We start from the raw sequence: 27,472 nt of genomic DNA, 5'->3' as shown, positions 1-27,472 counted from the left end.
GAAAGTAGTCATTTTTACGCAAAATACCTACATGAATTTTAAATTTTCACACAAATACGCGAAATGCGCATTTTTCACGCGATATTCTGATAGTATAAGAAAGTAGGTAAGTTCTAAATATTTATTGTCTATGGTTTTGACAAGCTTGAACAGCCATAAAATGTAGGGAATTTTTTTATTGGAGTAGCAACATTGACTGATTTTGACGTTTGGAATTGTCAATGTCGGTCTCGTATTGTTTATCTCTTCGATTTGGTTTCTAACTCCTGAATTACCTATCATTCGTGGTCTGAATGCGCCGAATTTGCTCAAAATGACTCATTTTCTTCGTTCCTTCCTCATTTCTGCGTTATTTGTTTCATTATACCTGGTGAATTTCGTCGAATCAAAGTGTGAAAATGTGCGGGCTACTGTAACTCAAAGACTGATCAATGAAGGTTTTCATAGGTAACTAATTCATGTTATTGTTTGTCGTTTATTGACTCCAGTATTCGTTTCGGTAAAAAATATACAAATACACGGGATAAGGTTAATGAGAACATTTTATTATAAAGACTTATCATTTAGATTTCGTTCAAAATACTGATAATTTGACGTGTTTTCTTCACACCATGTTTTGACATAATATATATTTGTTAAATCAAACCCAAACTAAGAACCTGTGGTAATTTATATACTTAGGTTCATAATTTGTGTTAACTTCTGAAATTTTTTTCCCGCCGACAAACCGTTCATGCGCTGCTGGCATTGGAATTTCGCCCTAGCTGCAATTTTTTGATATGCGATTTAAACCTGCATGCCATGAGAAAGTGCATATTTTTTTAAAAAGAATCTCCTGCACTTGAAACACTTTAGAGTTCATTTTTAATTCCATTTCTGAAATCCCTCAAAAAAGAGCTGGTGTTCCTAAAAAACTAACCTCAAAATTTTCACATCAATAACAATGGCCGCCAAGTGAACAGTCAATATTAATTTCAGTGAAATAACTATTAAAATGCATTATTTTCCATTTCCGGTTACTGAAATAGTCTAGTTTTGATAATTTTTTTAATTCAAATTATTTTCATCTTCATTTTCTTCCCCTTGTTCTAGTTGGGTCTGGAACCCGATCTTCCAGGCGTCCCTGTCACTTGTTACCAGTATTGCGAACATAGCTTCCTAGAGCTAGATTTAGCTCTAAATTGAGGCATCAGCTCCAAAAAATTGGTTTAACTTCCTCGTTTTTTAGATAATCTAGCTCCCATTTAGATATAAAACTCTTCAATAGTTTATTGAAGATTCATTTCTTTTGGATTTGATTATTTTTCTGTTGAAATTTTTTTTTAAACTTTAGAATTTCTTTAGCCGCCACCCCCTTCCCCCCAGGAAACGAAAATAATTTCTCCATCGCCATCCTTCCCCCCAGGACACATGAACATTCGGGTTTATTTATCCTCAGAATTTCTCCATACACCCCCTTTCCCAGGATGGTGAATGCTCGGTCCCAACTTAAGCTATACAAGATCCTTTTCGGTTCTGGCTTTAGTTATTTATAAAATCAAGTTGGTAACACTGCTTGCTACTTTATCGGTTTTTAACCAATTATAATAAAACAAGTTCAGTCATTGCGTAACCCAATCTATAGATACAAAAAGTATAATTTATCTGTCCAATCTGTGAGCAAAAGTAGCCATGTGTTTTTCTATACAATTCGATATAGTTAATATTTCAACATTGGCATTATTCGACCTCCTCATTCCATAACCCAATCTATAGGTACAAAAAGTGTTATTTATTTGTCCAATCTGTGAAAAAAAGTAGCCATGTGTTTTTCTATCCAATTCGCCATAGTTAATATTTCAACAACGGCATTTTTTGACCTATTGCCACTTTTGTATCAAAATCTGAATTTGTCATCTTTTACAGGGTTTTCCAATAAGAGGTGTTATTTTGAATAGCCCACTATTTCGGTAGATGTTACTTTTGAAGCTGTCATTTTTTGACATTTGACAAGTAGAAACTGCGCCATTAATAAAAATGGAACGATACACGCTTCAACAACGCATTGAAATTATTAAAATTCACTTGAGTGAATCAAATGCAAATCATCTTGAGTGATGAGGCCCATTTCCACCTCGGTGGCTTCGTCAACAAGCAAAATTGTCGCATCTGGGGTCGGAAAACCCAAGAGTTATTGTTGAAAAGCCTCTCTATCCTCAACTTGTGACTGTTTGGTGCGGTTTATGGTCCGGCGGAGTCATTGGACCTTACTTTTTCGAAAATGAGGCTGGAGCAACAGTTACGGTGAATGGATCGCTATCGAGTGATGATCAATGATTTTTTATGGCCGGAATTGGATGGTATTGATCTGGACAATGTTTAATTTCAACAAGACGGCGTTACGTGCCACACAAGCAACGAAACCATTGATCTTTTACGATTGAATATCAAAATAACACCTCTTATTGGAAAACCCTGTACATTCCTTTTTCAAATCAATCTCTATTTGGCGATATTAACTACAAACAAATATATTGCATTACATATGTTTGTTGCAGGAATATCCAATACATAATTAACTTCAATGAGTACAACGGAGTGGACCTTTGGACCCACGGAGCATGCTCTCTCAGTGTGGAGCAAGTGCTGCCTTCAGGGGCCTACGTTAATGCCGACGAGTTGCACGACATGAGGAGACTGAACAGGGTATTGCAGACTCTTCAAATTTCTTTGTTTTATTTGTTTTTAAGCCCAGCTGGCCGTAAAACCAAATAAAACACATGGATTATAAGAACAAAATATACCTAGTGAGCTATCGATAATTATACACAAAGTTTTTAAAGCATGAAATATCATTAAACTGATAAACTAACTATGGAACAATATTAGTAAAACATGTAACAGTAACATAAAATAAAATAGAAACTAGAACAACACTACATCATATAAGGCAAATCACTAAAACTACATTATAATTCAACAAAGTGCTGGTATAGATTATGCTTAATTCTATAAATGGTGTCAGTAAGTATATTAATAGTACCCCCAAACTTGTTGCCTAGCTCATGCATCCTATTTGTTAGTGAGTGTGTCTGATAGTTGGTTGTGTATGCATTTCAGAAGAATGTTACATTTTGTCTTGTGTTCCTAGTCGGTACATGGAAATTAACAGTGGCAACGGTGGCAGGGCTATCAATTAAGTTGTTAATGACTTTGTGTAATACAACCAAGTCTGACATATTACATTGTACAGGTGGGGCAAAAGTAATCACCCTATTGGAAAACGCTATAACTTTTGCAAATGGCGCCAAATGTCAATTCGGTTTTGACATTTGTGAAGTAAACAAATGCAGAATACAAATTGACAAGACATGAATCGGTTTACTCTGCAAGAACGCGGAATAACAAGCAGTACCAAAGTTTATCATAAAATAAAAAAATTACAGCAAAAGAACATCGGGTGATTACTTTTGCGCCACCATGTATAATTATTCGTATTGACAAATAAAACTCTTCAAGCCACATTTTTTGGGAATGTTACTTTTTAGTGGTTTCGTATAGAATGGTTTTCAAAGTGCAACATAGTAAAATCATTTTTCCTGCTTAGGGATTTTTAATACTAAATAATAAATATATGCGTACATTTTCTTTTGGTTATTACTTAACCCTAAAATCTTCCATAATTTACGAATAGAATTGCAATATTGTTACTTCAAAATTTAGAAAAACAAATAACCACTTTCATAATAACTTTAAGATTTTTAATTAGTTTTATGAAATTGTAAATATTCGTTTTTATCGTCTTCTGTAAAGTTTTAATCTTGTGGCTTGAAGGGTTTTACTAAACCACAGTTGAAATGTTAAAAAAATTAAAATAATTTATGTTAACACACTTCGGGCGGGAACGGTAGTTCTACCTGTTCGGTCGATTGATGCTTAGCGGCGGGAAGGGTAGTTATACCTTTTGCACCGGCCTCATTTCAATGGCATTCATTGAAATTTAAAATATTATTATTACACTGAATATTATAACTACAAAAAAAAGACTTCTCGAACGGGACCCTAGTTTTCGTCCGTATAAAATGTCTGTTCTAATAATAATTTTTCTGGGCAGGTCAATGCGTGTCCAGTGGGAGATGTGGATATAGAGAAGTCGGCACAACTGTCTCGTCCCATCATGGTGCACATGTACTCCCGCGTCAACTCCTCCCGGATCAAGATTACCCTCCCCATTCACTTGCGCTACCATAGCGCCAAGGTAGACGGAGGGTATGTCAAACATTCATTATTTGTTTATTTATTTTTTAAAAGAAAACAAACAGACCTTTCTTACGAATGGCCTGACAATATTTGAAAACTTCCTACTACCATCATTACAACTAAATAACCATCACGCTGTTTGCCACAGGGGTAGCCAGAGAGTATAGCCTGCTACGCAACTCTGTCTCGGCGCACACTACCTTCTTTATTCACATCTCATACTCATGTTATTGTCTTATTCATACTCTTCTGTTATTGCTACTCATGAAATGCCCTGATTATTTGATTCACTTGAACATGCCATGCCATTTACTATTTATTTATATTAAATATATATTTCACTGTAGTGGTTATGTAATTACAATAAGTATCTGTTATTTTGTTTTCTTTGTTCTAGCTTTGAGACATTCAATATAGGCTACCCATGGATCTTCCTGAGGTGTCCTAACAATGTGTTCAAGATGTGCAAACCTGCCGACACAGTCCTGGCTCCTTGCGGAGGTTGTTCACCTCACCGGTGTTCCTGGCACAATATCACCGTCACACCTGTAAATTTGAACTTTATTATTTTGAATATTTTTTTTTATTACCTACAAAGTCTTGAACTGAGCAAATGTTTTATTGTCAGTGACATTGTTAACTCTTTGCACGCGGCCGTATCAACTGTTGTTACGCCAAAAAGTCCATACTCACACGCCGCTGTAGCAACAGTTGATACGGAAACTTTGACGGCTGATATTCCAGCGCTCTTTCGTCATAAATGTATTTCTTGCTCACTTGGACATTCGTAGAACTATCACGATGCTGACATCTTCAAGAATTTCTCAAAAATAAAATTGTATTTCATAAAAAAAGATCGATAATCAAGTGCGCCTCTTCGCGCCTTTGAGCGCCATAGTTTACAATTTTGTCAACGGATGGCGTTAGCACTAGTCTGTTATCTGCGCTTGCGTGCGCCGAGTTGATTTGTGGAGTCTGCGCTGATAACATTCTTTGTTCTGCTGTAAGATTAAATTATTACGAAAAATTCAAATTTATTTGTTCACTTCAGAAATCAATAATTTTTTTTTGATTTTTTGTGTTTCGTCTAGCGAATTTAATTTTACTGTATCCACGAGTGACCATATTGTGCCGATTGCGCACTCCTGGTTGTTTTGACCTCATATTCCAATAGTACACGAATTTGATGATTTTCAATCCGGCGTTTCTGTACAATTTAACACAAATTCAACAGAACGTGATTTTTTTGAACATTTTTTTAATCCCTCGATTATGAATGAAATTGTTCGAGAAACAAACGACTTCCATACTTTTCTTCTCATTTCGAAAGAATTTGGTGCGAAGTCACGAATTCATAAGTGGAAGGACACAAGTATTGAAGAAATGTATCTATTTTTTGCAATAACCATGCTTATGACAAGAAACGAACACTTGACTATTGAAGAGTATTGGAGTACAAAAATATATTTCTAAGTTCCCCTATTTTTGGCCAGATCATGAGTAGAGACCGATATCAATTGTTGTTGCAAAATTTACATTTCTGTGACTCAAATTCGCTTCCTATAGATCGTCTTTATAGAATAAGGTTAATTTTAAATCACACCCGAACACCATTTATGGAGTCTGTGATACCTTATGAAGACCTATGTATAGATGAAAGTATCATTGTTTTCAAGGGTAGGCTTATTTTTAAGCAGTATATTCCATCAAAATGACATCATACATGATACAAAACATTATCTAGTATATTCAGGAAAATTACTGCCATCTTTTGTTATTTAATAAAAGCTTAATTAAGCTAACGATCAAACATATTAGCTGAATACGGGGAGTTCAAAATAAATTAATTTTAATTCATAAAAAACACCTACCCAAATTTGGGTAGCTATCGCTCAAATGGTTATAGGTTAAGATTAGAGAGGTGTTCAAACTACAAATTATTATTATATGTATGTTTTTTTGCTTTGTTTCAGCTCACCAGCATCCTTGAGCTTGCTGTACCAGTTGGAGATTTGAACGATCTGACGCTTGTATCCATCGCCTCGCTGTTTATATCTTTTGGGGGCTGCTTCTATATAATGTTTAACTTGTTTGCTATGATTTTAGTTGTACCGAACCAAAATAATCACATGGCACATAAGAAACATAAGTAAATCTACACACTTTTCAAGTAGATGTAGAAAAAAGACTTAGGAATTATTCCAACCTAGTCAAAAAAGAAAAAATCAATTTACGTACAAAATATTAATTTTGTAACATTTAAGTTATTTAAAAAATAAGAGAAATGAACATTCCTGGGTTACAAATAACCTGAAATTATTTTAATTCTTCCTAATACCATCATTATAAGCGGAAAAATTTGTTACCATGGAATTAGTTTGGCAACAAATAAAATATAATGAATTGTAAAATATTCACTGCTGCTCTGAAAACGGATGGAATGTTATGATTTTGGAAAAAAAATATATTTAAATAAATCAAAAACATCCTAAGATTAAACTGTCTGGCAAAAAGGCTTGCTTATGGTAATAATATGGTGTGATACCGGCTGAAGCGTAGTTGATAAGCAGCATGGCAGACAATAGAGTGACTTCCAGAGTGAGAGCAGCCAAGTTAACCATGGCTCCATGCCGAAAAGCCCGCGAGGGTCAAGGGTAGAAATACGATTTCCGATTACAATTTCTCCAAGAATCCATTCTCCAGTCTTCAGGTAGTGTTGTCGTTATTTGCGAATTACAGATTCGTCGTCTGTCAGTACAGATGTGGACCAATCTCTCGGCTGTCGTACAACTTCTCAAGCTCTGTCCTTGTTCGCAGGTTTGGCAACCGCAGAGTGTCAAAAAATCCAGTGTTAGCAATATGGCCAATACAAAATTGTCAATTGAACAAGTACGAGAGGCGCCACACACCGAAACCATAGATATAAATCGATTAGAAGGAGCCACACAATCTTGTTACCAATCCTTTACGTAACAAGTTACTTGTGCAATTGATGGAGGACTTAGCCGACGACGCCTGGGTGGAAACCTGACGCATTTGTTAACTCGGCTACTAATCGGCCAAGCTGTACTTTTATCTATGCATTTACTACTGTAGTCATTGTGAATTCAATTAAATCTATGGATTAATGAATTTACTAGTTCGTTCATTGTTCTTCTTTTAGTTTTCTAAAGGGATGTCCTTGAAGACCTGTGCTGTAATATTGTTCGGGCATATAACCGATTGTTATTTTCAATAATTTAATCCCTACCTTGTCACCAGGAGATGGGAAGTACCTCGGTACAATTTCTGCATCGCCTCTGATAACAGGTTGTTAGGTTGCGTTTCCAGGTTCAGTACAATTACGCCGTGGAGTTTTTTTACATGCTGGCAGAAAGAGGGAACATTGAGGACACCAGGACCAAAGATAAGGCTTTCAGTATTCTGGTGGCATCCTCTCATAGTTCCATTTCGTTCCCCTTTCGATATTTTATATTTTATAAAGAAACTCGCGGCCGGATATATTTCCGGTATACCGGAATATATGGAATATATTCCAAGAGCTATCGAATCAATTATTTTTGAATTGTACTTCTGTTAGCATAATGCATCCCAAAAGATGACAAAGGCCCTGAGGGAAATTATTTTCCTAAGGGCCTCCTGTGTGGGGTTAATTTGAAAAAAAAAAACATTTGTTTCTGTTTGTTTCATTCTTCCACGTTTTTTGTTTGAATATGTTTTACAAAATGGAGTCTTCTCGCAAGCTTAAACATGACATCTTGACTTTAAGGCGATACACTACGTCATGTAATGTTATAAATCAAGCCGCTATCAATAACAACCCTTACGTAGATGGCGATAAGGTTTAAATTACCGCTTAACGCCATCTGCCTGTTTTGATTTTTGCAAGAAAAAAGCATGGCCAAAAAGTGCCTTGTATTTTATTTTGTGGATGTTCAGTAGGGTGGAGTGACGTTGTATGGGACTTTTTTTTTTAAAGATGCCTGTACTGTAATAGCAAAAAAAAGTTGCCTTTATATAACACCTCTTTCGTCTAAAAAAATCAACTCGATCGAAACATTCCTTTATTCAACAACCAGCACATTTATATTTGGAAAAAAATTGTATGAAAAAAGTCGCTGAAAACTCTGCCAAGCATTATAAACAAGCGATATTCATAGCAAAAATACAATTTTATTAGGGGTTTTATAGCTAATAAGGTGCATAACACATCTGAAAATAAAAATAAAATTACCATAGTTTCAAGGCGGGGTCTATTTTTGGTTTTTTGAAGAGGATTATTGATTTTTATTGTTTTTTTCGTGTTTTTGAGAAACATGTTTTTTTATTAAATAAAATACTTTAACAAAGAGAATTTTTTTAAACATTATCGAAGTTTTATAATATTTATCGTGTTTTGAAATGAGATTTGGTGTGAAATTCGGGCATTATATGCCTAGATTTTATTGTCGCCCGAATGAATCCATCTCTTGCTTCAGGCCCAACTGTAGACAACGATGCCTGGGTAACTAATTTGATGCACCTCTCGACTGCTTGAGTGTGGCAGGGAAATCTGGGAAATTCAATACTGTCCTTTTCTTCACCGAAATTATTTATCATTTTGACTAGGCCATCATTACTGATTTCGGATAGTATCGGTGGCGGTGTAACTTCGCATTCCTGCCAGTTGATAATATCGTAATATTTACTTGCTGAAAAGTTTATTATTGGAATAATAAAGTCTCTAACAACAGATGGACTCGGACATCTATCTCGCGCCTTTAATATTCGTCTCAAACCCAATTCTCTTACAATAAGGTTGTCATCCATTATCATGGATAGTAGCAGATTTTCCGGGTGGCAAAAATAGGCGTTTCTTTGAATTACTGGATTAATTATATCTCGTAGATCGGTGCTCAAATATCGGGTGAGTTTTATTATAGTCATGTAATGCCCCATCTTAACACGACGGGTGCCTCTTTATCTCAAACCATGTCGGAGCATATGCTTTAACAACATATTCAGCAAGAATTTTTAGGTTCACTGAAGGGTTAGTTGTTCCTATATATAATCGAAGTATTGAGTTTGCTGTCGTCAACCAGCGTGAGTGACAAATACTACCTGGATGACGGTTTGCTAAATTTGGTGGGCAGTGACCTGTTGTAACTGCAAAACATATTTCGTACAAGTATTTTTGGTCCGTGCTCAAATTTTTCAATTCCTCTGCGTTGAGTTTGTACATCTCAAAGTGTATTGGTGAATAATTTATAACGGTGTTTTCAGAGCTGCTTGAAAGAAGTTTTCCAATAGGTCCTGAAAACCCTTTAGGTCCTGTTGTAGCACCATCTAAGTGTTGAAACAAGTGGCGAAGGGGAAGTTCGTTTGCATGCAGCTGACCGATAAACCATTGTAACGGATGACCTAATTCCAATTCCATGAATCTAATAGTTCCATTTCTTTTGCCTGTATTGACAGCAGTCCCATCACATCCAATCGCTGATAAATCATTCAAATTAAAACCGTTCACTTTTAAATGGTGTAACATGCTCTTTGCGATGTTTTTGCCAGTTCCTGATGATGGTGTAACATGTCCAACATATTGAGACCCCGGCTCAGATAAAATGGAATAATGTTCTTCTGAAATCGTTCTCCGATGATATCTATCCCCTATTTTTTCCTGAGACAGTGTTTAATCCTTCCTTCCATCGAAATATAGACCTTGAATTTTTGTTGACTCCGACGACATCTGCCATGTTTTTATTAAAGGACACGTTTGTCTAGCTCGTCTGAGTTTGCTCCTATCAATCACCATTTTAGAGTCGTCTTCGGTTACTATGCCAAAATCTTGTAATGTAGCATTTGCAACAGCTGATGCCGACCTGTCTGACAAACCATACTGATCGCAGATTCTGGCCAAAGTGGGGAGTTTTAACATCATACGGGAATTTTCTGGAGGTTGCGAAGAATGTGAAGAAAATTATTGGTTTTCATCAAAAAGGGGTTGACGTGGTTTTGTCGCTGATGCTGTAGATGAGCTGACCTTCGAAGCAAGTTCAGATAAACGAGCTTGCATCCTCATTTTCCGATGTAATTTTTTTGTTGTATCGGTGTCTATTGCTCCCAGCATCATGTTTCTCGAGGATCTTTGGTCTTCAAGGAATGCTTGTTCTTTGGTGGGTACCTTGCGCGTCTTTTCGCAGGAACACATATTCAGATTGTTACATTTGCATGAAGCAATATCGAAAAGTTTATTCATTTTGATTTTATAAGAATTTAACTTAACATAATAATGCACACTTTTTTTGGCCAATTTTTAAGTTTTAAGTATTCGTTATAATGATCTTGGATCAGTTTCATCACTCGATTGTGTGAAACAATGGGAATAGAAGCGCGCTTCCAAATTCCTTCAACAATTGCAGATATAACACTTTTTATTTCGAATACTGACGGTTTTTTTGTAGAGTTAAGATTACGCTCATATCGTAAGAACAAATAATGTTTAATCACTTCTGAGACAGTAGGTAACACTTGAGAGTTCATTTCAGTTGGTGCCCCGAATATTGGACATAAAATTTTGCTTCTCGTGTAATTTGCATTCATTTTCACAACAATTATATGTGTTAAAATTTAATCGGACAAGGATTCTAACACGTCTACGGTCAGCGGTAGCCGAAACGAAACTAGATGCAAGTCGCATCTAGTTTCTGCGACGAAACAATAGGAGCGAAATTATCCCCCCCACCTCCACAGCGCTCACAAACTCACTAGTTTAAGAGCAATTTATGCAGTGTTTTTTTTATAAAACATGTAATGTTCAATAAGGTAAATTCAATTGAAAGTAATGGATATTATTTTATATTTTTGAGACTGTACTCAGATTTTGGGAAAAAAAGGCTAAATTTACGTTTTTTACGTTACGAAATCGCTAGGTTGTTGAATGAAGACATAAGTTTAGATTTTTTTAAGTATTTTTACGAGAATATGAATGACATGAAGCATCTTTTGGCAGCTATTACAATACCGAGATTTGATTTTTGCAATGTCACTCCACCCTAATGTTCAGGCATATTTATTTTTTTTCGATAATTTTATAAATAACTTTATACAATAAAATCATAACCGAAAATGGGTTCGTAAGTAGGAGATTTTGAACTTTAAAGCAGTTTTCATAGGCCTTTACATTATTTTTTTCTGGGCTTATAAAAAGACTTATCTAAAAAATACTCGATTATTTCAAAGGCCAAGATGTATTCTACTCACAGTATTTAATTAAAGCATCTGAAACATTTCTAGGCGACCAAATTTTCAAACCAAAAACACATGATTTTGCATTACTACGTATGGCATCGCCTTAAACGGAAAGATTAAAATTTTTATAAACTTTGTTTGTTTTTACGATATTCCTGTTTTAATTTTTAGCATACAACTTTCCATGTATCCACCATAATGCGCTGTAATTGGACACTTATCAGGTTTTGTGTGTGAGGAATTAGTGAGAGAACAGTTCTATGTTTTTTTTTAATTCTCTGTACATATATGTAAGTGTCAAGAAAATTCCTTCATAAGGCATCAACAAAAAAATTTATGTAGTTGAATTCACAAGTAGGTACATATTTTTAGTAAATTCTGTTATTTTAACATTTTTAAAGTCAATTGTTATACTTTTGTAAATATTTTATTAAATTGTTTATAGAGTAATCTGTGATCTTATTTTAAATAAAGTTCATCAAATTGAGTAAAATCATGATTTATTTTCTGGATGTTATTTATTTTTATGTGATACTGAACAAGGGCCCAACTGCCGAGACCCAGTGGAACTATGGTAGCCCCGGTTTGCAGAATGCTGTGAGGCTGCAAGAAGTACGGGAGAGAGAGGATGTACTAATACTCTCATCAAAGCGATACTTGAGGGTATCCTCTCCCTAGGAACAGGGTGCAAATATTATTTATTTATTTAATGTGGTATATGAAATAACCCATATTGTATATATAAATCAATTAATTTCTAGAAAAACAAACAACTTTTCAAAATGCAAACTTTTAGGAATACATAATACAAACTTTAAAATTAAAGACAATGTACGGTTTATTTTTTTATTATTTCTGAGTCATTGTATTAAAAATACAATTTTCACACACTTACGTAATATCATCTTAAACATTAGATATAATTTGCTTAATTTCTTACAAACATTTAAAAATCATGAACTTACATACAGGTCTTAATTTAATATTTACAAAACTTAAAGAAATTAACAGTACCTAGCATAATATTATTATCATCATCCATGAAGTTCAAATGACAAACATACTTCATGAAGTTAAAATGACAAACATACTTTATGAAGTTCAAATGACAAACATACTTTATGAAGTTCAAATGACAAACATACTTCATTGCATAAAAGTAAATAAATTAACATGGGCCAAAATCGCTGGACCATTTTCATATTTCTGTTAACACTACATTGTATTGCAGCTCTTGTTTTGCCTTTTCTCCTGACAATATCCCCTTTCCTTCAATTATTTTATCCTCCAAGCATACCTCAATGTAAATACTAGAACCGATATGAATCAACTTTTGTATAGGAATCCTTGACATTCATTCAAAAAAATATGCAGGTAAAACCCACTTCTCCGTGCCATCATTTTTTTTAAAAAATGCTGCTCGTTTGTACCCTATTTCACAAACCAATTATGTACACAACGTGAAGAGCTTCATTTATGTTGCTGATTTATCATTTATTAACTACATGATATTATGTATTGACTGATTATATTTGCCGTGGGCGAAGAAATGCAGTTTCAATGCACCATTACTTCTGCTCCACCCTGTGCTTTTGCCGTGAAAATCTCAAATCATATCTACTTTTATGTAAGTATGTAATTTTAAATGAGTAAGTTAGTAGGATTGTCTTATTATAAATACATTATCTGAAATAAGTATGTAGGAATCATATTATGTATTAATAACAATATTTTTTTTGCGAAAGATAGGTAAAACTCTAATTTCTATAAATTTTATTCAACACTTTTTATTAAAGGTTTAATTTTGTAACCTCGTAAAAATGTTTTCACTTTTGCGTAAAATACAAAAATGCAAGTTGTTGAGACAACAGGAATGTACAAATGAATGCGTTCGACAGTCGGAGATATGTACTGACACCTACTAACTACGTAGAATCTTTTCTCGTGGCATACAGGGGAGGCGTTACGGACAAGCACAGTATTTAGACTCTGAGCAGTACGGAAATATTAAATACTGTGGCTCCCGCTCTTAATAAAATGAATCGTGACCCGTCGCCAATAGGTAGGTGAGCGTTATTTGATATTTCAAATATTAAGTTCTATTCCTTCAAATGCGATATTTCCATAAATATTTAGTAGAAGAAAAAAAAAGGTATTATTCATCCATCTCATGATTAAAGGCGGTCAAACATTCTTTAAAAATAATCATACAATTCATACACAATATTCACATTCATGCATCAACATTTACATAAATATTATTTTACAAAAATTTTTTAATAATATTTATAATTTCTGACTGAGGTATTGATTGAAAGTACTCTAGCAGTAGGTACCCATATAATAATTTATTAATAATTACATTTTGTTCATATAAATTAATCTTTTTGTGTTTATTTTAGGGTTGATGGTAATAACTTACAACATTAAGACATTCAATAAAACACATCAAATTCCCAGCATTTGATAAGCTTAGTAATTGACGAATTTGACTTATTAATATGTTTAAAAAAAATCTTAAATTGCGAAAACACTCAAGTTATTTTCTGACACTACTGTAAGTAGGTACATATTATTATATACAGTGGTGCCTCACACAACGAACGCCTCGCACAGCGAATGCTGCACACAACGAACTTCCTTTTCGTTCATTTCACGATTCATACAACGAACTTCGCTTCACACAACGAACTTCGCTTCACACAACGAAGTCGCCCGATCTTCTACGATCACTGCCGATTAATGAGTAGAGGAAGAGGATGTAGAGGAGCTTATTGAGGAACACAAAGAAGAGCTGACAACTGAAGAGCTCCAAACACTTCTGGCCCAACAACAGGACAATGCTCAAAGGGAAGCGTCATCTGATAACGAGGAGCAACAATCAAACAATCAACCAATTCCAACTGCTGACATCAAGAACATCCTGGTCAAATGGAAAGCAGTTCAGGAGTTTACCAATGCCCACTATCCGGATTCCGCTGAAGCAAACAAGATCAACGACCTGTACTCCGATACTCTTGTCCGTTATTTCCGGCAGATGTTGAAGAAAAGAGAGAAACAAACGACTTTGGACAGGTTTTTCACTGCACCATCGGCGGAAAATGGATGAAGATGTGCAAGATTCGATTATTTCTTAAAATTAAAAAATTTGTGTGTTTTTTTCATTATGTTTTTAGATGTATCTAAATAAAAATAATAACAAAAAATTTATCTTTTTTTTATGTCATCTTACCATATTTTATGCTACAGAACGAATTATTTTTTTTAACATGTATTGTTATGGGAAAACGCGTTTCACATAACGAACTTTTCGCATAACGAACTTGCTCCTGGAACGAATTAAGTTCGTTGTGTGAGGCACCACTGTAATTGTATAAAGTTCAAAATGTTTGAGACAAATAAATGTGACAAAAAAAAAATGAAAACCGTGCCAGCCCGGTAAAACTAGAGAATCTTTATTTTTCTTTATTTTTTCTTTGTCTGTCTGATTATATTTTCATTGAGATGTTATATTCGTCAATGATTAAATATTACAACAGCTTAGGAGCTTCAATAATGCTTTAATAAAATTGACGAAAAGTAAAAGTCTCAAACTGACCATTAATCTCCTAGGTACAGACAATATGTTATTTACAATTAGTACAAAATTGGTCCCTTTCTTAAATATAAATTAAATGAATCCATACTAAGTAAAATAATACAATTTAATGTCTGTGTTTATTGCCACAGTAAAAGGAACTAAACTTTCTTTTCGACTCAAAGAAAAATATTGCATTTTAACAGCATTACAGCTACAAGTCTTTTATTTGATTCATAAATTCTCTTCATTATGAGTAGTGTATTCAAAAATATCTGGGGGCCTACTCTGTATCTTTCGAAACTTTCCTGCGCCAGTTTAGCCACGTCACAAACCCGTATTAACCCTTCCCTTATGGTGTTAAAAAATTACACATCCTCCAGTGCTATACACTCGGTAAATATTTATATATTGTAATTACTTAATGCAATACTTAAATGTATAGCGGAGGAATAACAACAAATTTGTACCCTGAGTTTAGTGTATTTACAGAGATATTTTATTAATTAGAGACAATGTTCACTCAGTTGACACCTCGGCAAGGAAAGGTTAAACCACGAACTTACTGATTTGTCAACCCGAAAGATACAGAATAGGCCCCCTGGACTGTAATATAATAAATTTTGATGATATTGATTTGTGAACCTAAATAGTGGAGAGATACTGACAAATTATTTTAATCAATGACGTTACAATACACCTAGACATGTTATTGTCTCACAAAATTAAGATAAAATGTGGGGTAATTAAGAAACACTCCTATTTTTCCAGTAAATTCTTAATTCAAACGTTCATGTAAGACAAAGATAGACATTCAAAGAATAAGTGTGTATGAACGAACTAAAAGATATGACAAGGGGGTGTTATCGCATTTAAAAGTTGCATTGAATACTATATTCTACATCACGAGTGACAACTTACTCGCTTTGCAATTTACTTATAGGCAGCATACATTTTAAACCACGTGCGACAGTTTAGTACTAAAACTATGAAATCGAAAGCACGACAATCGACAATTCGTCTATTTATATTGTAACTTCGTTGATTTTAATGCTAATATTTATAAAGAAGCAAAGAAAATTTCCATGTTATTAAAATATTTTTTGGTTTTATAATAAGAACAACAAATAATTTTGCATTTTACAAAATGTTCCAGAAATAATTAATATTTTTTGATAAACTTGTCGAATGTAAGCTTATTATGCAAAAAATGTATAAATAGCACTTGGTTTCAACTTAATTACTTATTAGTAGTTAAATTACTAATTCCAGATTATAATTTTAATACTTTTTAATATCGTGTTCGTTTCCCATGGCAACCTCTTGCTTGCTTAGATTCGAAGTTCTCTTCCCTTCTTGCTTACTATTATTTGAAAGTCTTGTAACATCTAACTTGCTTAGATTTGAAGTTCTGATTGTTGCTTCTGTAAATACAAAAATAAGAGATATTAATTTACATAAGTATCAAAAAATAAGTAAACACAATGTACATAACTTCTGGAACATTATAATGTTTTGTGTATTGATAACCATATAACTAGCGCAGATCCGTGAAATATTACGGATAGTCTGAATTCTCGACAATTCAGTTACAATTTTGAAAATGCCAACTTTTCAAATCAATTTCTTTTTTCAAATCCTCCAATTTACCGGGCTTAATTTCGGGCAATTTATCCAACTTTGCAAGGGGAGCATTTCCATTTTTTCCGCCGTGGTGCATTTAGCACATCTGCGAACATTTGCTCTTCTAATATTACAAACGTTTTTTAATCGACACATCGGTCTTACTAATAAAAAATCACTACCAAACCGTTGAACGGTGTTTTTTGTTACACTTTGTACACTGTTTATTTAGAATTATTACTAATAAAAATGCCTCGTAACATTGCATTTTTTAGACTTATTACTTACGCACAAGCCACTTTTATGCATGCGAATGACTGTGTTGGTTTGTCATGTGTGATTAAAATTATTTTTTTAATAATAATTTATATTCTAATTAACAATTCACTATCATATTTTAAACCATTAATAATGCCATATTGTGAATAATATAGTTTAGTCATATCGGAAAAAGTGAGGTTATTTCTTACTTATTATTTTTTAATTGACTTTTACCGCGTTAATTTAATAAAACTTATATGAAAGTGATTTCGTTTAATAACATAAATGCCTTATAATAAGTGTTTGTAAATACAAAAAAAAAAACAATGTTTATGTTGATAATATCAAAAATGTCTAATTTTTTTGGGTTATTCTCTGGGAATTATCGTTATAATTTTGAATCATTTTAATTGTGTGAACGAGATAAAAATTTATATTGCAAAATCCATTATAGGAATATTCTTTGAATTTTTAATTCTCTAAATTCTCTAATTCTTTGTGTTAAGCTTTTTTCGTGTTTGAATTTAAAAAATAGCAATTTTTAAACATTAAAGTATATTTCAAATTAGAAATTATCATTATTTCAAGTTTATACAGAAGATAAACAACCCCCTTTGACTGGTAAAGCAATGAATATATCTTATTTATCTTTCCATTTACTACTTTATGTCTATTTCTATTTTACGTTTCAATTAGTAAGGTTTTTATATACCGTTATTAAGACCGTTATGGCTTATATCAGGTTTAGTTTAGTTTACTGCCGAACTTTCCGAAAAGGTTGAAATTGGCCTTTTCTTATCAAACCTTCTACTATTGAAAATCTGAATGGCTTATAACATTTTATGATCCGACAGATTCCAATGAATTACAAAGGGTGTTTAAGTAAGATGGATTGTTGTTAACAGTAAATAAGACAATTTTATTTGTTAAACATTTTTTAATTGAAACACGGCAATTATGTGTGAAAGATAATATACTCCAAATGTTCACCAAGGCTTCGACGGCACACCTCCACTCGATGGTCAAAATTTTTGATGCCATCTTTGTATAATTGCTCCCCCGATCTAACTGATTAAGTAATAATTTTTACGCCACCTTGTGTAAGCAATTGTAAGTCCTAAACCCAACAAAAGACCAGTCTTTTTTGGTGAGGAAAAATTATTAAAATTAAAATAAAAATAAAAATATTCTTTCTTTTTTCTTTTTTGCGACAAACTACATAACTTGTTTTATACAGGGTGTCCTATAAACTATGGATCAAAAAATGTGGGGTGATATGAGAGGTTATTTAAAATCAAAATGACCGAATGTCGAATTCTTAACCCTTTCAATGTTATATCAAATTTTGATTTAAAAAAACTACCCATTTCCGTCTAAAAACACTTCACAAAAAACAATGCGATGTTTTTTAGATTTTTTTTCCTAATAATGTTTTAATTACAATAGTAAATCGAGTATTTTAAAATATTATTTATTTATTTAAAAATAAAACCTAGCATTCGACAGGCGTAACAACCAAAGATTTTATACCGATTTACCGAGCATGGTCGCAGTGTTGATACCCAGACTGATATTGATAATGCAAATTGACATACGCTGGCAACACTAGCGCATCTGTCTATGAATTGATATTCCTAAACGTCAGACGGCTATGTAAAAGTTAAAAAATTCTAATAAATTGACAATGTCCGCTTGAAATAGTAACTTTAATATACATTGGCAGACCGAATATACTTTTTGACACTATAAAGGGAGTTAATTAGTTCACGAGGTCTTTCGTCATGACTAATCAATTGACCGCGTGTTAGATGAATTAACAAAGTCTATCGATCGTGTACACTGTACAGGACCGACATTGAGCCAAACGGCGCCTGGTGCAAGTAGAAGCCTAGTGTAGTAGACACCTCGGGTAGAAGATCACTGTAATCAATCATTTTTGGATGATTTCTGTTTTAGATAGTTGTGATAAAATAATCTCATGGGCGATGTTTTACACGAGGTATTACCAGCAATTGGCGCCTTGGCAATTCGGCGCCCGGAGCGAACTGCTCCAATTGCACCCGCATGGGGCCGGCCCTGATTGTATATATTATTTCTTTCCATTGTAAGAGTCTAATTGTTCACATTCATTTATTAATGAGCCAGTTCTTTTCAGAGATGTGCAAAATGGGTACCCAAAACCATTTGAAATGCAAAATGGAAATGGGTCAAAACTTTTCCATTTGAAAATGCAAAATGCAAATTGGTTTTTAGAAAAGTATTTCAAATGCAAAATGCAAAATACCTGTTTTCAAAATGCATTGAAAATGCAAAATAGTTTCTCAGGTTAAACAATTAAAATAATTATAGATTTTTTAAACAATTTTGTCATTTAATAATGGACATCAATGTAGAACAAACATATTACATGATGGTAAATCCAAAAACACCACGACTACAGATTTAGAAACCAAAAAAAAAATTTCGCGGGACTAATGTTGCCAACTTAAAAACATAGAAACTGCTATCTAACATTTAATATTACAGCTTCATGGCTCCATGGTCAGTATTTTTTGTAATGGTATCACTCAATTGCCAGGGCTCCTACCAGGGAGCAACTTGACAAATGTAAATTATCTCTCATAGCGAGGTTGAGGACCGACTTATATTTGGAGCTTATGAAAAAAAATGAGTGGAGATAGTAGGAAGAATGTTGCAAAAAAGCATTTAAAATGGAAAATGCATTGGGAAAAGCATTTAAAATGCAAAATGCAAAATGGTTTTTAGAAAAGCATTTAAAATGCAAAATGGAAAATACCCATTTTGCATTTCCATTTGAAATGGATTTATTTGAAATAAAGCACATCTCTGGTTATTTTGCATAACGAAAGACATTATCTAAAAAGTTTTGCAACTTGACAGCTTATCCGACACCTTGATGGCCGCTCTGAAAGCAGCGGCTTTTGTCTACCGACTATCAGAATCATATTCTGACCGTGCTCGCAAATATCGCTAACTGACCATAGATAACATTGACATAGGGCTTTACCGATTGTCCGTGATAGACCTCCTGATAGATCTAAGCTTGGCTAATAGTAATAGGTCATCATATTATTATTATTGATTATAATAATACTATGATATTGTCTGCAATATTGAAAAGCATAAAATTGTATCACTTTGAATTACCGAGTTGTGCAATGTCATCGTGCTTCTTCAGGTAGTCGGGGTCGTTCCACACCTGCTGCTCGCTGGTGCCGAACAGAAGCCAGAACAGGTTGGTCAGGAAGTAAATAGCCGAAGAGAGGAAGAAGATTGGTCTCCATGCTGAGGCTTCTGTTTCATTCTGAGGACAAATCAAAATGGTTAAAATATTGATTTATTTAACACAGATAGATGTTTTTTTACTGTAGATGACTACTTTCAACAAACACAACTGAATTTATTTGTCTTAATACATTCATATTTTACCGTGTTAGAAATTTTTATGTAGACCAAATTAAAAAAAAAGAAAAATACTTCAATAATATGTAAGCAGTTCTGATAAAGTGCAACTTACAAAGACACAAAAGGTGTTTTTTGGAAATTGAATGTTATTTTTTTAAGAATGTTATGAATTTAATGGGCCTCGATCATCGATTCTATCGATTCGATGTCTGCATAATCTATTAAAAGTGAACAGTTTCTTCTTACAAATACATTTTCAAGATAATTAGTATTGCTCTTAGGAATATAATTTGTGTCCAGAGATTGAGTAAATCTCTGAAATTAATATTTTGTGATAGGTACGGGCTATCACTAAAATTGTGAATTATCTTATTAATTAATTAATTTACAAATTGTCCAATTTGTATAGCGCCGCTTTTGTGAAATATCACCATAGGGGCTCTTTACAGTTGATGCAGGTATTACAAAAAATATAAATATTACAAAAATAAAGTGAAGTTAAGTAAAATGAAGAACAGGAAGAGGTGACACGATGATAGAAGATGGATACTCTGCATCAAGGTGTATCCTAGGTGGTGAAAAAACTGGACCAGCTGCTGCAGCGAGAGAGTCCACCAACAGTGCCAATCCGTCCAGGATAAAACATTATTAGGTCTCCAATATCTCGGCATTGATCAAGAGTTTTATGGTTCATGGAGACATAGTTTTCATCATTTCGCATGTGATAAGAAACTAATTTAAAACTTTTTTTAATATCATATCTGTTTGTAACAGTATTCCATTTTGAAATACATTAAAAAACATCGAATCAAATGTGATGCGAACATTATTTTCTGCACAAATTGCATTCTGACAGTTCTACATTGCAAAATGTCAGAGACTTTAGGGTTTAACGCAAAATTTTGAAACGTACTTCGGCAGTCAGCATGAGTCCCACTGAGAGCGGCGCGATGATAGACAGGACATTGGCAGCGGCGTTGGTGATTCCAAGCAAAATACCGGCGAAGTTTGGTGCTAGATCAATGTGGTTCACCTGTAATTCATAAAAATATGGCACACTTATAGAAAGATCTCTTTGGCATCTGGTGTGTCTAGCAACACAGATGTTCCCTTTCATTAAAGAAGTTATGTATCAATGCGAACGGTATCAGTATGTTTGATATCTGGAGGAACATTATGTTTAAAATTCATTTTGTCATGGATTCAAGTTATTCAACCATTACTACTGTTAAAATTTGTCCAACCAACACATCTAAAATTTGTGGGCATGTCAACACGAGTGACGGTTCGTGGCATGAGGCAGGTGAGGGTGTGCCTCCCTAACAAAAATAGAGAAATAGAAATAGTGTATCCATAAAATATAGTACCTATAAGCTTTAAAGTTACTTCAATTTTAATATTACCCATGGAACTCACGTGAATTTCTGCTCGCCGAGCTACACAATACAAAATGTTGCGAGGCAGACATAGTGCCCGCCTCAGAGTGTTGCTGATTTCATGTATTATGGGTGTAGGGAATTTGAATGGATTCAAAATGAATGGTAGCTGATATGGTTACGCATTGTTAATTTAGAGGCTCGCCTCAAACATAAATACTTCCAAAGTATCTCCGATCATTTACAATTTTTTCGATGGTTTTGTTTATTAATTCTTGATTGTTTGTTACATTATTTTAGATTTTTTGATCACCATAATGAGCAAATGCCAGTGTTTTGGCGGTCGGATTACTTTGCCATTTGAATAAATGACCAATTATTTTGATGCCGTGAAAGATCGTCGTGTTGATTTGATCTTTCATATATTTAACTGTTACACAAAATATACAATCGCATTGGTTATCTTACCTGGAAGCCAACATAATGACCAGCATTCATGCCAACTGTAACGGTAAGCAGAGCAAGGGCAGATCCAATATCAGCTGGGGCATATGACAGACCAATGAGAGCCAACCCTGGTCCCCAGAAACCTAAAAATAAATAATGCTTAATAATCGGTTCTTAAAAACACTTTAAAAAATATATATATATACAAATATGTATAAATACAGGGTGTATCGGCACGTACCCGACAAACTTTAACCAGCTATTCCTTAGCACATTTGGAGTAAAAAATGTTATGGGCACTTTGCTGTCCGGTAACATTTTTTTTTATAAAAAATTTACTATTCATATTTTCACCACATGTCACCAATGTTTTATCCTTTGTCAAAGTTTGAAAACCCATCTGGCAATATTTTGTTCGAGTTTCGTTGAAGAATGTACGTACGTACCTACGTTGGTGCGCTTTTACAATCACAACGAAATGGCACGGCACCATTCGTCTCATTTTTAACTATTATTATTTAGTGTGTACGAAAGAGCGAGGACACTTTTTGACACACTTGCTAATAACAGCTGTTGAACACGAGAAACAATGCAAATGACAGTGACGGAGTGTGGATTTTTTATTTATTTTTTGTTTTTAATGTAAAAAAAATGTTACCGGACAGCAAAGCTCCAATAACATTTTTTACTCCAAATGTGCTGAGGAATAGCTGGTTAAAGTTTTTCGGGTACTTGCCGATACACCCTGTATAAGACACACAAACCAATCATAATGTCCCATTCAGATTGGAAGTAAAAAAGTATCATGACCCTTTTTATAACCAATAGCTTCGTCCAGACGGCACGAGGTGTGTGTCAAATGAGCTGGGCGAGTATGGATGTAATGGAAAGGCTCGAATATATTATTAAAGTCACAATTGATTTCATACACTTTATTTTGCCCTTCTGACTTCAAGTGTTTTTTTTTTACAATTTAATTTCCCTAACCGCCGCACTTTTAGGCACAGATTATAAAAATTCACATTGTTTCAACAATTACTTCAAGAAACAACTATTTATATGCATAAAGCAGATTATTAGGTTCTTAGTTCGAGTTAATTAAGTAATTTAAGCATATTTAGATTGAAAAAAACTTACGCAAGTGTCATTCCATAGAAAAAATGGCAGCAAAGGTATCGTTTTATAAGGTAAATTTTGAACTTTGAATACAAATGAAATTATAATGCATCTTTTAACATCTATCCCGACATAAATCGTTGTTACTTCTAGTAATTAAGTTGAAACGAAGTGTAATTTCCATAATCTGTGCCTATTAAGTGCAACGGTTAGGTAAATATTTACCAAATTAGGCATTTTTTGTAAGGGTTTATTCAAATTACTTCATTTTAATGATTCTTACCAATTGTGTTTGAGACTTTTCTGGCAACTGTGACTGAGACAACCTTCTTGTTGATGACATAGTCGGAAACAGAGCTGACCACGAAACTGAGCAGCCACATGACGAAGTAGGGCAGAGCTGAGTAGAGACCATTCTGCAAAGATCCAACAAAACTTACATAACAAACATGTATAATCTTATGCATTCAAATATTAAGATGAATTGTTTGTTAGCGGGTGTACATACGGAATACGAACATTAATAAATAGTTTTGTCCATATAAAAACTCAATTCTTTTAAGAAATAAATACAATGTTGTATTGGTGATTCAATCTAATATTGTCTTTGTATTCGCAATATTTTAGGGAGGAAAATTGACCGAGAAATAGAAAACGTTTGGAGGCTATTGTTTCATTGTGAAAATTATGTAAAAATTGATTGTGGGCTGAAATTAATATTTCTTAAACATTTCAGAGTTGCCAGTTTACTTGTATATTAAATGACTTATGGGTTTTCCTCAAGGCTGGCCCTATGCGGGCGCAATTGGTGCACTCCGCTCCAATTAGAGTTCCTGGATTACTCCTGAATAGGGCAGTATCTGCTGCAGATATTCATACATGCAAGGTGGCACAAAGTGGCAAAGTTGTTTTGTATGAACAAACGGTGGGACTATTGCATTCCATACTGAAGTATGTTGTGAGACTGAAAGAAGTGGGGAGGGGAAGTAGATGAGGAAGAGAATGGTTGGAAATTTCTTGGCTATTCAGATCTGTTCACCAAACACGGTTAATGCCATTTCAAGCAAGGTTTGATTCTTCCGCTTACCTTTTTAATGTCAACATCCAGGACAAGTTTCATGTACGAGGGCATCTCAGTGAGTAACATCCAGAATCCCCAGTTCTGACCGCAATGGCAGATCAGGAGAGACCAGAAGGGCAAACTGGTGAGTATGGCCTTCCAGGGAGTTGGAATGTTCTGTAAAAAGAAATAAAATTATAATATGCAGAACAAACACGCTTTACTTCTACACTATCAAATGGCAATATAATAAATGGGGTTAGAGGAGATATAAGCTAATGTCGAACTTCGAACGACCCTCTCTGATCCCCCTACCATATAAAAGAATAAGACGAATGGCAACACCGAGTTGGTTTAAAGGAAAAATGATTAAACTTACAACACAAAAACAATTTGGTCCAAGAGTATCAAACTTTTGCTTTTCACCAAACTAACATCAAACAGTTTCAAAAAGTTATTGGTTGCTTTCCCAAAGGATCATATGATGGCTTAGAGTTAAAATATTGCATCTCCGTAAATAATAAGAATTTTGTTTCATATTATAGTAACTATATCTGATTAAATACAATATTTTGGCATGGACTTTCGTTTAGCATAAAGCTAAATTATATTATTGAGGCGATACACTAAATGTTGGTTGGAAGATTTACAATATATTTTAAATATTTATATCTTTGGGACGGTAGGTTTAGTAGATACAATATTTGAACCCAAAGAAATATGGGCCGTCTTTAGTACATTTCAATACATAATTCATTTTTGACCAAAGTTGGAGATTCAATATTTTACCTCTAAGCCATTGATTTAATATTTTAAGGAAATTTAATATTCAAATTCAAATTCGGGAGTCAATTGTCAAAAGCCACAGTTTCTTATCATAATTTGTGCTGTAAAGAAACAAATACCTATCTACTTAGTTTGTTCAATCATAATACATTATGTACTAATATGTATGTGATTTTATCAGTGTAATAGTGGATTTAGTGTACAAATGATGTATGAGTTCATCGTGACATGATGGTTTTATGGATTGTTTGGAAGGCGGGTATGGGTACCGTCGCCTCGGGAACACCTCTGCCATAGGTAACCCTAAGTGGTTCGCTACGGTTGGTGACTTAGCAGGGGTGCCCAGGTTCATGGGGTGAGGTTCATGTACATATGAATCCATCCTTCCCACCGCAGTGTATATGTATGTCCGTTACTTTTGGACGCATTGACCCACCGATTCCTACCCACCCCTCATACCTTTTTCCTTGCTAGAACTTCCTTTCCCTGAAAAGACCTATCACACAGCATCCCTAAAGATGACATAGGCCCTGAGGGAATTTTTTTGGGTGAGACTGGCATAGTCGTTAAGCTACCAGCGGCGGGGCTGTTTCAATACCTCTCTGTTACAAAGTCATCACCACCCCCTGAACTTGCTGGCGCTATTTCCCAGTTTGAGAATCACTGTTGACACTGTTGTCATAGTACAGACAGGAAGTATCAACTAAATAAAAGATTATGCATCAAGCTATCTGTAAAATACATTTTATGCTTACCACTTTGTCTCCGGAATGTCCCAGCGATGCCTCAATGTAATTCTTTTCCTCCTCCGAGATGATCTTGGAGTCCTTGGGGCTGTTAGAACCGAGGAAGAAGTAAAGAATCACCCAGCAGAAGCCGGCAATGCCAGACATGTAGAAGGTGGACGGCCAGCCCCAGTCGCTGCCGCAAAGCTGCCCTACCACAGGTAGGAATACGACAGTTCCGAATTGCGCTCCTGTAAACAAAAAAAAGCTTATGAACACATTTTGCTTTAAGATTTAGTGCAGTCATGTTTGGACATTTATCAGATTTACCATATCTTCCTCTCTGGAGCGAGACCCGAAAAACTTAATTGATAAAAAAATGTAACAGAACATCAAAATGACGTATAAGTGTATTTTTTACTCCAAATTAAGTTAGCTTATGAATCACTGGTTGAAGTCTGTTGAGTTGTTACACCTGTATAATCACCATGATACTAACCTGCATAGACGAAAGTGCTAAGACGACCTCTTTCTGACGGGGGGGCCCACTTGCCTAACAGTGCGTGGCACGAGGGGTAGAACAGGCCTTGAAAGAAGCCCTGGAACACGCGACAGGCGCAAAGTGCTCCCCAACCTCCCTGAAAATCAAAGCATGTAGTACACATATTAGAAATTATGAACGGGTTTCACGAATTTAAAAAACATTACAAAGAGTTTTCGAGAAGGCATGAAATCTGCTTCTTCGCACCTTCTTATACTGGTATACATTCAAATTGGTATCCACCCCCACTATTTGAACCTCAATAGTGGCGGTGGAGAAATCTACTCATAGTAGTTCTGTGAAAGTAGACCTCGCTTCAAAAAATTTATTTTCAGTTCTGTGAACAGTGGTCGTCCAAAAAAAATATGTTTCTAATTTTTTTCTTATTTTAAATGAAAACTTTATGTTTCACTCTTATTTTAAATGAAAACTTTATGTTTCACTCTTATTTTAAATGAAACCACCGTCCTCTTCACCTCTTCACAACAATATGATATTTCTATACTATAACACAAAAATTTACATTATAACTTGCAGCGACCGCGGAAGTGGGGGGCAGAGGGGGCCAAATGCCCCCCTAAAATTAAATGGGGGGGGGGGGCCGCGCCCCCTCCACTTTTACTACCTGGGTAAAGAAGGATTATCTGTGCTGGTAAAGATTATCTGTATCCTTCACAGTGCTTTTTTTCATAAATTAAAAAGTGTTTGTTGTATACAAGAAACGTACTGCACGTGCATAAGGCGGAAACATTTAGTTTATATTTAAATGAAATTCTTAGGGAATTTGCTTCAAAGACGGCTGAGAGACGCAACGTTTTTGTATCGTTCAACGAATGCAATAAAGCAATATTTAAAAAAAAAGTTTTTTATTCACTGAACCTGTTATTTGTTTGACCTAGTCATCTCCGTTTTGTCTTATTTATAACTAGTTGATTGGCTGGAGAGGAGACGGTAACTAAACAAGTTTGCCCCCCCCCGTCATAGAGTACTTCCGCGGTCCCTGATAACTTGCTTGATGTTGTATTTTAACATTTTATTTTATTTAAAAAGTATATTTCTGTTCTTATT

The 27,472-nt window shown here is 34.4% G+C and overlaps 2 protein-coding genes across 3 annotated transcripts in view; one reads left to right on the top strand and one right to left on the bottom strand.

Moving 5' to 3' along the window:
• The window catches only part of LOC149420200 (putative inorganic phosphate cotransporter), a 416,275-nt gene that overhangs the window by 314,255 nt on the left and 74,548 nt on the right, over positions 1-27,472 (bottom strand). Inside the window, exons 4-11 of one of the 2 annotated variants that reach the window (XR_016302719.1) lie at positions 26,363-26,501; positions 25,894-26,114; positions 24,380-24,529; positions 23,576-23,708; positions 22,198-22,319; positions 21,267-21,386; positions 20,096-20,252; positions 13,249-16,467 (exon numbers count right to left, since the gene is read on the bottom strand). Coding sequence is in view for 1 of the 2 variants with exons in the window: in XM_089636514.1 (XP_089492640.1) it covers positions 16,325-16,467; positions 20,096-20,252; positions 21,267-21,386; positions 22,198-22,319; positions 23,576-23,708; positions 24,380-24,529; positions 25,894-26,114; positions 26,363-26,501 (1,185 nt within the window). In the remaining variant the exon portion in view is untranslated. Of the gene's footprint in view, positions 1-12,307; positions 16,468-20,095; positions 20,253-21,266; positions 21,387-22,197; positions 22,320-23,575; positions 23,709-24,379; positions 24,530-25,893; positions 26,115-26,362; positions 26,502-27,472 lie in introns of those variants that run through there. The other variant, XM_089636514.1, reaches the window with a different exon arrangement.
• Positions 202-12,118, top strand: PIG-X (Phosphatidylinositol glycan anchor biosynthesis class X). Its single transcript, XM_089636043.1, has 5 exons — positions 202-447; positions 2,538-2,685; positions 4,094-4,248; positions 4,637-4,787; positions 6,213-12,118. The coding sequence occupies exons 1-5, from the start codon at positions 314-316 to the stop codon at positions 6,390-6,392; spliced, it is 768 nt and encodes a 255-aa protein (XP_089492169.1). The 5' UTR covers positions 202-313; the 3' UTR covers positions 6,393-12,118.

The sequence above is a fragment of the Hesperophylax consimilis genome, chromosome 10 (assembly GCF_061612785.1).
Source record: "Hesperophylax consimilis isolate HC1 chromosome 10, BYU_Hcon_1.0, whole genome shotgun sequence".
Classification (NCBI taxonomy): Eukaryota; Metazoa; Arthropoda; class Insecta; order Trichoptera; family Limnephilidae; genus Hesperophylax; species Hesperophylax consimilis.
The sequence above is the reverse complement of the archived record's forward strand: the minus strand, read 5'-3'. Positions and strand labels throughout refer to the sequence as shown.

Excerpts from the sequence above, each read along its gene's own strand:
- PIG-X (XM_089636043.1), top strand. The coding sequence starts at position 314 with ATGACTCATTTTCTTCGTTCCTTCCTCATTTCTGCGTTATTTGTTTCA. Across the intron at positions 448-2,537 it reads ATCAATGAAGGTTTTCATAG|GAATATCCAATACATAATTA; the intron begins GTAACTAATTCA and ends TGTTTGTTGCAG. Across the intron at positions 2,686-4,093 it reads ACATGAGGAGACTGAACAGG|GTCAATGCGTGTCCAGTGGG; the intron begins GTATTGCAGACT and ends TTTTCTGGGCAG.